This window comes from Oncorhynchus mykiss, chromosome 27, assembly GCF_057628025.1.
Source record: "Oncorhynchus mykiss isolate SJ-2025 chromosome 27, ASM5762802v1, whole genome shotgun sequence".
Classification (NCBI taxonomy): Eukaryota; Metazoa; Chordata; class Actinopteri; order Salmoniformes; family Salmonidae; genus Oncorhynchus; species Oncorhynchus mykiss.
Genome location: NC_143048.1, coordinates 30978115 through 30989210, shown reverse-complemented (window position 1 = coordinate 30989210; position 11096 = coordinate 30978115). Strand labels below are relative to the sequence as shown.

The 11096-nt window shown below is 46.1% G+C and overlaps 1 protein-coding gene across 7 annotated transcripts in view; it reads left to right on the top strand.

Moving 5' to 3' along the window:
• Positions 1 to 498: 498 nt before the first annotated feature.
• The window catches only part of LOC110507931 (2-acylglycerol O-acyltransferase 1), a 34317-nt gene continuing 23719 nt past the window's right edge, over positions 499 to 11096 (top strand). Inside the window, exons 1-6 of one of the 7 annotated variants that reach the window (XM_021588352.3) lie at positions 499 to 859; positions 998 to 1176; positions 1858 to 2024; positions 2304 to 2472; positions 3080 to 3279; positions 3959 to 4472. In XM_021588352.3, coding sequence (XP_021444027.3) covers positions 2006 to 2024; positions 2304 to 2472; positions 3080 to 3279; positions 3959 to 4113 — 543 coding nt within the window. In that variant the 5' untranslated portion in view covers positions 499 to 859; positions 998 to 1176; positions 1858 to 2005 and the 3' untranslated portion in view covers positions 4114 to 4472. Of the gene's footprint in view, positions 860 to 997; positions 1177 to 1857; positions 2165 to 2303; positions 2479 to 3079; positions 3280 to 3958; positions 4473 to 11096 lie in introns of those variants that run through there. The other 6 variants (XM_021588351.3, XM_090223866.1, XM_090223864.1 and 3 more) reach the window with 6 other exon arrangements.

Sequence of the window (11096 nt, the reverse complement as noted above, 5' to 3'; positions counted from 1 at the left end):
TTCTTCTTCTTCATTGGCTGATGGCGCTCAACTCATAGGAATCCCCACCCAATTGACTACTTTAAAATGGTGGAAGCCCTTAAGGGCAATGTCCATGCTAAAATATCCATGATGAGCCCTCCAACTATCTATATGACAACCGGCACAACCCCAATGTAAAGTCATTTTGGGTAAGTTGCCGAAATGCCATGCATATCAGTGCATTCGTAACAACCTAACCATTACAAAACTTCTATTTGATCAAATATGCCTCATGTATCAAATGGGCAATGACATTTTTGTAGACCAAATTCAACTCTCTCATTGACCGCCATACAAAAATTCCTCACTTCGTGATTTATTTTTGTGGACAGTTTGGGTAAGGTAAAAAATCTCTCTTCTCCTCTTCTTTGGGTGTACTCAATTTAACTCCTTGGTTGTAAATTTACGTTTTCCACAAGATGGTGCTAGAACAAAGAAACAAGAGTAGGCGAAAGCCTGATATCGCAATCATATAGCAGCCCATTTAGAGCAGTGTTTTGGAAGTTGATAAAGTCAAGTGTATGGTAAGAGACCAGGCACACAAAAATGAGTATAGCCTATCATTTGTATTTTTCTTGAATAGTCCTGCGCATGAAGTCTCGCCAAAATGCCACGAACTTGGATGACCGCCTTGTTAAAGCTGCTGAGTATAAAAAGATTTTGACAAGGACAGGGGCATAAGATAGTGACCCTTCCCCTGCTCTGTGCCCAAGACTGCGGAACCTTTTAGAAGCCGGGAGTGGGAACTGCAGACATGGTCAAGATAGAGCTTGCACATTCAACCGACGTTTACAGACAGCTGCAGTTCTTCAATGGGTCTTCTGCTTTCTCTTTGGAGGTAACTGGTAGGCTTCTGCACACCTCATCTTCAGCAAATCATAACCATGGTGGCCCAGGGTTGGGGTCAATTAAAATCAGTGCTTACTCATGTGATGCCCATATTTTTCTTCACTTCCATCTTGTCCTGTCTGTCTAGCGCAGTTTTGTTTTTGTGTGTATGTTGTGATCGTGTTGAATGGATACTGGCACGTGGCTGCTCTGTATGCCCTGTGGCTCTACCTGGACTGGGACACACCTCAGGCTGGGGGCCGCAGGTCTGACTGGGTACGCCACTGGACCGTGTGGAAACACTTTGGAGACTATTTCCCCATCCACGTAAGTAGGCTTATGACGTGTTCTGGTTGTGTAGCCTATGCATTTAATGATGCATGGAGGCCAACTAATATCAAGCCTCATTATTATCAACAGTAATAGGTAATTGCACCATTCTTTGCATAATTTAGACTTCAGCCTGTGTATAATGACACTCAGAATTACTGATTGAATTCCATGTTGAATTAATAATATCACAATTTGTATGCGAACACCTATTAACTGAATGATGAATGTAATTGAGGACGTTTGTCTCAAACGTCTCATGACTGCCTACATGACAGTCTCATGACTGCCTACCCACTCTTTATCCACTGCCCTTTGGTGTATTAATAGCTCAAATAGGTCAAAGCCATTGTAAAGTGGTCATTGGCCAATACATCATGGTGATCCCATGGCTAAAGGCCCAGCCCCTGTCACATCCACCCATTCTGAGGTTGAGTTCCTGCCCGACTACATTGCAGATGTATGCCAGATCTTACAAGGCCTGGATAGGTATTTAACATATCAGCTAACCACATCATATGACATAACCATCAGATGCCTGACTGCACAGTCGATGACGTAGCACACGACCATTGATTGACGCAATGCAACATCTGCGCATCTAGTCAGGCAGGAACTCAACCTATGTCTTATCCATTGTCCTCTCACTGTTCATGTCTTGTCTGTGTCTGTGGTCAGCTGATTAAGACATGTGACCTAGACCCAGAAAGGAACTACCTGATGGGGTTCCATCCTCACGGAATCCTGGTAGCCGGAGCGTTTGGCAATTTCTGTACAGAATACACAGGTTTCCAAGAGCTCTATCCAGGAATGACTCTATCCAGGAATGTACCTTATGTCCTCAGGTGAATTATTTATGAACCATAGCCATCAGATGCATTCCACCACAATGCTTCTGGTTTTTCTCATTTAAACACTATCAGTGAGCTTTCAAGGTTAGGTAAATACTGGAGTGCATTTTGAGGTCCAAACATTGTGTCGCACACTGTAGTGCAGTATTAGTTTGTCAACAATTCTTTCTTCATATTGTGGATATTGTAAGTTTTTTCAAATAAACTCTGCCCTGTGAAAGTTTTTTCCTGGCCACATTTGTTCTAAGTATACTGTGCTGTACCTCCCCTAAGGGGTTGTTTCTTGTTCCAAGAAGAGTCTTACCCATGTGTTGAGCCAGAAGGGAGGGGGCAACGTGTCAATCATAGTGATTGGCGGGACGGCAGAGTCCCTGGAGGCCAGGCCTGGGAGCCTCATCCTGGAGGCCCTCAACAGGAAGGGCTTTGTCAAGATTGCTCTCAGGTGTGGGTGAGTCTCTGTTGGGGTCTGCTTGTACACTTAAAAATGCATCCTTCCTGCCTTATTTCCTGTCAATCTACTCATCATCTATAACCATCTCGTTTTAAATAAAGTATTATAAATGTTCATGTTGACTGAAATCTCCCCCATAAGGGCCATTACTGAATGTACTGTAGGCCATAAAGTGAACTATGAATCTTAACCCCAGGGCTTTTAATGACCCATGTGTTGAGATGAAAGGAAAAGCACTGTAATATTACAGTACACACACACCTGCATGATTAACTGATTTATGTCCTCCGCTCAGAGATTTGAAAGAATCACTAATTTGATTGGGCATTTAGTTGTTAAAAACAGAATTAGGATACACTCAGGTCAGAAGGATTATGGTAGCCGCTCTACATTCCACTTTAGATAGATTGCTGTGAGAGCAATAATGACAGGAACATAGATTTCTTTTGCAAAAAAACCCCGAAAGGATCAGATCACATTGAAACACATTGATTTTGCAAACAACCACAAACATCAAATTATGAGGTTGCGGTCAAGAGTGGAATTATGCCGCTGGTAAAAAATTCTAACTTGTTCTCTCACCTTGTCCTGTGTGCAGGGCTCATCTGGTGCCAGTGTTCTCCTTTGGGGAGAATGATCTGTTTAATCAGCTGAAGAACCCGAAGGGCTCCCTGGTCCGTACCATCCAGGAGGGCATGAGGAAGACCCTGGGCTTCAGCCTGCCTCTGTTCCACGCTCGGGGGGTCTTCCAGTACAGCTTGGGCTTCATGCCCTTCAGACAACCCGTCTACACCATTGGTGAGTGGGGGATGGGGGACAATATGGGTGGAAAGTCATGGGAAGAGAGAGGTGACGAGGAATAAGAGACTAAAATATGATCCATTTCTGTCTATGGGGAAACATATTCTGAAAACTATTTACAAACAACATTCAGAAATAATGTGCAGTCACAGTGCTCTGATTGAAGGAAATCTTCTAGTTAGCTAGTCATCAGCCAGATGGCAAAATAAAAGCTCACTGGGGGAGAGGGAGAACAGCCGACATATATGGGAAACTGGTAAACTGGTTCATAGCTAACTGTGTTAAGGGTAACTGTAACCGTGGCCGCAGCTGGGGTCAGCCAAGACATCGTGACCAGCTGGAACAGAGCCGTCCACAGTGAAGGGTCACTGGGCTACAGCCAATCAAATCACCTTAGAGCTGTAAACTCATGTGTCCTCAGTCTTGCCCTTTGTTCCACTTCCTTTATCTCTCCCCTCCCTTTCTCTCCTGTTCCTCCTCTGAGTGACTACATTTGAACATTCTGTAATTCCTCTGCCTTTCATTTTCTGCTCTCACTGAACCCCATCTGTATTTTTACTCTCTCTTTCTCAACTGCCTCCCTCTCTCTCTCTCTCTCTCTCTCTCTCCCTCCCTCCCCTTGGCCCATCTTTCCCTCCTTCCCTTCCCTTCCTCCCTCCATCCATCTCTTTCTCAGTGGGAGAGCCCATAGTGGTGGAGAGGAGCGTGAGCCCCTCATCAGCTGAGGTAGACAGGCTGCATGGCTGTTACCTGGAGGCGCTGGCTAAGCTGTTTGAGCAGCACAAGGCTGAGTACAGGATCCTAGAGCACCAGCACCTCATCTTCACCTGACCAGACCAAATTAAGTCAGATAGCACTACACTGTAGGATTGGACCATTCAACCAGCTCCTGACCAATACACACTGATACAGACTTTCAAACAAACATAGTGCAAACATACACAAAAGCACATATGGGAAATGGACACGTGCATGCTTGCACACATGTACAGTGAACACCCATATACACAATCAAACGGCCATCGCTCTCATCCTTTGCTCTCTTATACAGTCACCATAGGCCCAGAGTAGGTCAGCTGAGTTGAGCGTTGGAAATCCCACTCATTGCGCACTGCTCTGGTGCTCCATCTCCTTTCCACCCGCTCTCTAAAAACCCTTTCACGTTCATTAAAATCACAATTTAACCAACACCCATCTATTTTTGTGACTACCTAGACCTACCATTTGGTTTTGAAGTATTGAAACCAAACCACATGACTTGAATGAAAAGTATTTTAATGAAAAGGTGAATATAAGAATCATTTCAAATAGGCTACATGTCATGTTAAACAACATATAAACACTCTAAATAGGTCAGGAGCCAGACAAAGAGTCTAAGAAGGAACGAAAATGTATTATTTAGGCTATTTTATTTCAATTATTTCAAGGCTATAGGGTACAAAGAAATACATTGTGAAGCATTTGCGAGTGCAACACACAAGGCTGGGAGGGAGTCAAGGCTGGGAGGGAGTGCTCAGCATTTAAAAAACATTTTGTTGTATTAAATCATTATAGTCTATAAATTGGGCATATAGGCTGATTTACTTTATTAGTCTCAGTGGCTTTGAATTCATTTTTAGAAAGGAGTTTGGCCAGTCTATGTCTTTAGGCTCATGTGATGGTGCAGGCCAGCAGCGGAGAATATCCTCTCCATGCTTGCAGAGCCACTGGGAATGCTAAACACCCTTTTGGCCACTTATGCCAGGCTGGCAGGGAGGCAGATTTTTTTTTAAAATATATAGAAAGGCCTAAATGTTTATAGGCAAAATAACCCAATGAAAAAACAGAAAGCTCCTTGAAAGTTGGAATATGCCAGACCTATTGGGCCAAAATCAATTATTGCCTATTGTATAGATAATATAACAAAAATGAAAGAAACTTTTAAGAGATTTGATTTTTAGTTTATAAATACTTTGCTACAATGACACACTTAATTAGCTACCCAGCTCATTAATTGATTTTAGTTTAGCATGTGCACGTAGTAATAAGTACACCATCATGCTTGTGGGATACGTGTCTTTTCAGATTCCACTATGATTCACCTCACTCCTTCTCTTGCTCTTGGATCCTCATCTTTGCAAGCAGTGACGTAACTAGAGTTTTCTACATGGGGGGGCCAGGGGGTGTCCAAGGCTACTTCAGGGTGGCCAGGGGGTGTCCAAGGCTACTTCAGGGTGCCCAGGGGGTGTCCAAGGCTACTTCAGGGTGTCCAGGGGGTGTCCAAGGCTACTTCAGGGTGCCCAGGGGGTGTCCAAGGCTACTTCAGGGTGGCCAGGGGGTGTCCAAGGCTACTTCAGGGTGCCCAGGGGGTGTCCAAGGCTACTTCAGGGTGGCCAGGGGGTGTCCAAGGCTACTTCAGGGTGCCCAGGGGGTGTCCAAGGCTACTTCAGGGTGGCCAGGGGGTGTCCAAGGCTACTTCAGGGTGCCCAGGGGGTGTCCAAGGCTACTTCAGGGTGGCCAGGGGGTGTCCAAGGCTACTTCAGGGTGGCCAGGGGGTGTCCAAGGCTACTTCAGGGTGCCCAGGGGGTGTCCAAGGCTACTTCAGGGTGGCCAGGGGGTGTCCAAGGCTACTTCAGGGTGCCCAGGGGGTGTCCAAGGCTACTTCAGGGTGGCCAGGGGGTGTCCAAGGCTACTTCAGGGTGCCCAGGGGGTGTCCAAGGCTACTTCAGGGTGGCCAGGGGGTGTCCAAGGCTACTTCAGGGTGCCCAAGGGGTGTCCAAGGCTACTTCAGGGTGGCCAGGGGGTGTCCAAGGCTACTTCAGGGTGCCCAGGGGGTGTCCAATGCTACTTCAGGGTGCCCAGGGGGTGTCCAAGGCTACTTCAGGGTGGCCAGGGGGTGTCCAAGGCTACTTCAGGGTGCCCAGGGGGTGTCCAAGGCTACTTCAGGGTGCCCAGGGGGTGTCCAAGGCTACTTCAGGGTGTCCAGGGGGTGTCCAAGGCTACTTCAGGGTGCCCAGGGGGTGTCCAAGGCTACTTCAGGGTGTCCAGGGGGTGTCCAAGGCTACTTCAGGGTGCCCAGGGGGTGTCCAAGGCTACTTCAGGGTGTCCAGGGGGTGTCCAAGGCTACTTCAGGGTGGCCAGGGGGTGTCCAAGGCTACTTCAGGGTGCCCAGGGGGTGTCCAAGGCTACTTCAGGGTGGCCAGGGGGTGTCCAAGGCTACTTCAGGGTGCCCAGGGGGTGTCCAAGGCTACTTCAGGGTGGCCAGGGGGTGTCCAAGGCTACTTCAGGGTGGCCAGGGGGTGTCCAAGGCTACTTCAGGGTGCCCAGGGGGTGTCCAAGGCTACTTCAGGGTGGCCAGGGGGTGTCCAAGGCTACTTCAGGGTGCCCAGGGGGTGTCCAAGGCTACTTCAGGGTGGCCAGGGGGTGTCCAAGGCTACTTCAGGGTGCCCAGGGGGTGTCCAAGGCTACTTCAGGGTGGCCAGGGGGTGTCCAAGGCTACTTCAGGGTGCCCAGGGGGTGTCCAAGGCTACTTCAGGGTGGCCAGGGGGTGTCCAAGGCTACTTCAGGGTGCCCAGGGGGTGTCCAATGCTACTTCAGGGTGCCCAGGGGGTGTCCAAGGCTACTTCAGGGTGGCCAGGGGGTGTCCAAGGCTACTTCAGGGTGCCCAGGGGGTGTCCAAGGCTACTTCAGGGTGTCCAGGGGGTGTCCAAGGCTACTTCAGGGTGTCCAGGGGGTGTCCAAGGCTACTTCAGGGTGCCCAGGGGGTGTCCAAGGCTACTTCAGGGTGTCCAGGGGGTGTCCAAGGCTACTTCAGGGTGCCCAGGGGGTGTCCAAGGCTACTTCAGGGTGTCCAGGGGGTGTCCAAGGCTACTTCAGGGTGGCCAGGGGGTGTCCAAGGCTACTTCAGGGTGCCCAGGGGGTGTCCAAGGCTACTTCAGGGTGCCCAGGGGGTGTCCAAGGCTACTTCAGGGTGCCCAGGGGGTGTCCAAGGCTACTTCAGGGTGTCCATAGACCATGACAGTAAATGAGTGTGTAACCCTAACCTGGCATCTAAGGAGCATGAATGAATCATATGATTGCTGATTAGAGGTAGAAGTGATAATTCACTTAACCCAGAGTTCTTCAATGTGGCAGATAGTGTGGTCCAAAAGGGTTACTTCACTAGAATTATTTAAAATACTATGAATAGTCAGGGTCTCTACCTCAGAACTGCAGCTCAATTTCACTCACTCACTCACACACTCACTCACACACTCACTCACACACTCACTCACACTCACACACATACTGGAGAGACTTGGGTCACTCTGTTTTCATGAATATATCATCTGGATCTATAAGTGTTGAACATCCTAAATATTTTCCCAAAAATAAAGCTCAAGCACCAAGGAGATAAGATAGCATTTGTGTGTTACATAAATTGCATAGTTTATTTACAAAAAAGTACATTTACAAAAAAACACTGCAATTTGACATACCAGATATCAAGCAGAAACGGACTTCAAAAATAATTTTGGTGCCCATCAATATTACAAACTTACTATTAATGCTCATATATATTATGTTAACTAATAGCAAAGAAAAGTTTTGGAATTGGCCTAATAAAGACCAAATTAAATATGTGTGACATGATACCCTTGAAACCTTGGATTTATAATTTTAGAATGTCAGTGTACTAGCTAGTACACAGTGCAGGTTTATATCATGACCAGAGGGACCGCCTAAGTGCCAAATGATCCTAGGTAGATTTTAAAACAGCATATTTCTGCAGTTCTGGTGAGAACTGGCAAAGTGTTTCACAAACTCATCCATGTTGAGGGTGCGTGCCCTCCTTGACTCAACACTGATAATTCTGAAGTAACTTAACCTGTCATCAACCATTGTTGTCCTAATGTGGGTTTTAATCAGTTATAAAGCTGAGAAGATTCTCTCGCAAGAAGCACTGCTGACTGGTGTAACAACAGAAATCTGACTAAGTGGAAATAGGTCATGGAAGACCTCTTTATAAGGTTCTAGAAACACAACCAAGTCAAGGAGAGTAGACGGTCTGTCCCTTCCTCTTTTCTCTCTTGGGTTGAGAGACTGGACCCCTTTGCATTATCTCGCAAATGTTCTTTGAAAACGCATCTGCGGCTCAGCTGTGAGACTGTCAAGCACCTGATAAAAGACAGCTCTTTGGAAGCTCTCACCATTCCATAGTTCTCCAATGTAACCCTCACTTCTGTAGTCCTGTAATGTGTCTGTAAGAGCACCTACTAGATCCACAGCCCTTGCTAGGTCAAGAGAGCTTGTTTGGAGCATGTCAGAAAGACATTTGGCATCACCAAGCACTTTACAAAAGGTAACCAAAACCCCTATGAATTGTAAATCTATCTGAGAAAGAAGGCCCCTTGCCTCCACTGATCTATCACCACTATTTTCAAGTGTGATATCCTGAAGCACTCTCAGAACTGCTGGAATCCTTATGGCATGCTATGTACCTGCATGCCCACCTTACATCCATAAGTTCACTGGACTGCTGCTGTGGGTACAGCTCTTTCTGAACTGCAAGCCACTTGAGATGAACGTACGAGCCAGATACAAAGTTATAAAGCTTCTGCAGGAGAGCAAAAAAGTTAACTTCCTCAGGCACTGATTTTACAGCATCGACTAGAACCAAATTCAAACAAAATGCATGCCAGTGCACATAAAATGCAAATCTTGCACTGTTTTTAATCCATGCAGACACACCAGAATGCTTTCCACTCATGACAGATGCACCGTCATAGCTTTGCCCCACAAGATTATTATTACTATTACTATTTGGTTAGGTCAGGGTGTGATTTGGGGTGGGCATTCTAATCTTACTTAGGCAGCCCTTTTCCCACCTGTGTTTGTGGGTAGTTATTTTCTGTTTAGTCTCTGTTACATGACAGAACTGTTCGCTTTCTTTTTGTTAATTTGTTCGAGTGTTTTTTGATAATAAAAAAATCATGAACACTTTTCACGCTGCGCTTTGGTCCACAACTTCCGACGACAGGCGTTACAGTACCATCTCAGCTAAGCCCTCAAGAACTTTGTTCTGGATTTGGTGGCTTGTGTACTTAGCATTGCCACATGCATTCATCCTTTTCTTTATGAGAGGGTCATGCTTTGCTATTTCTTCTAAGATTGTCAAAAAATGACCCTTGTTGTGAGAGTCATAAGACTCTCGATGACCTGTCTGCGCTATACTTTGAGTGATAGTTAATAGGAGCACATCTGCAATTGTTTTAATATAAGTAGTTTTCCTCCACTTTCTTTTTCCGGTCCTCATTTATGACATCTAACATTGATGAGTTGCTGTCAATAGCCCTTTTATGCTGATTCCAAGCATACATAGCATTGATATGATGCTCTGCCTTCGAATGGAGCTTAAACCCAGAATCTTTAGACGGTGCCTTTTTCCAGTTACAAAAACCTGACTGTGATGTGAAGGCAGATTCAGGTGTATTGGGCAGATAAAAATGCCTACAGGTAAAACTAAGTCAAATCTTGACTTACTTAATATTCAAGCCATGAATTGTCCTTATACCAGGAGCTGTTGAAAACCCCTTTCCTAGTACCATGCTGAGTTCTGGGAAATGTTTTCAAACACGGCTGTACAGGACCCTCTTCTCTGGATCTTGAAATGTCTGAAAAACACGTTAAATAATGTGTCATATCTCTATGGAATGTATAATTAATGGATCCACAATGGATCCGAGTATAGCCCACAAAGATCTCCGCCACGGCACAACCCAAGGGGGGGGGGGGGGGGGCGCCAACTCAGACAGGAAGATCACATCAGTGACTCAACCCACTCAAGTGACGCACCCCTCCTAGGGACGGTATGAAAGAGCCCCAGTAAGCCAGTGACTCAGGCCCTGTAATAGGGTTAGAGGCAGAGAATCCCAGTGGAAAGAGGGGAACCGGCCAGGCAGAGACAGCAAGGGCGGTTTGTTGCTCCAGAGCCTTTCCGTTCACCTACCCACTCCTGGGCCAGACTACACTCAAACATATGACCCACTGAAGAGATGAGTCTTCAGTAAAGACTTAAAGTTTGAGACCGAGTTTGCGTCTCTTACATGGGTAGGCAGACCATTCCATAAAAATGGAGCTCTATAGGAGAAAGCCCTGCCTCCAGCTGTTTGCTTAGAAATTCTAGGGACAATTAGGAGGCCTGCGTCTTGTGACCGTAGTGTACGTGTAGATATGTACGGCAGGACCAAATCAGAAAGATAGGTAGGAGCAAGCCCATGTAATGCTTTGTAGGTTAGCAGTAAAACCTTGAAATCAGCCCTTGCCTTGACAGGAAGCCAGTGTAGGGAGGCTAGCACTGGAGTAATATGATCAAATTTTTTGGTTCTAGTCAGGATTCTAGCAGCCGTATTTAGCACTAACTGAAGTTTATTTAGTGCTTTATCCGGGTAGCCGGAAAGTAGAGCATTGCAGTAGTCTAACCTAGAAGTGACAAAAGCATGGATTAATTTTTCTGCATCATTTTTGGACAGAAAGTTTCTGATTTTTGCAGTTACGTAGATGGAAAAAAGCTGTCCTTGAAATGGTCTTGATATGTTCTTCAAAAGAGAGATCAGGGTCCAGAGTAAGGCCGAGGTCCTTCACAGTTTTATTTGAGACGACTGTACAACCATTAAGATTAATTGTCAGATTCAACAGAAGATCTCTTTGTTTCTTGGGACCTAGAACAAGCATCTCTGTTTTGTCCGAGTTTAAAAGTAGAAAGCCATCCACTTCCTTATGTCTGAAACACATGCTTCTAGCGAGGGCAATTTTGGGGCTTCACCATGTTTCATTGAAATGTACAGCTGTGTGTG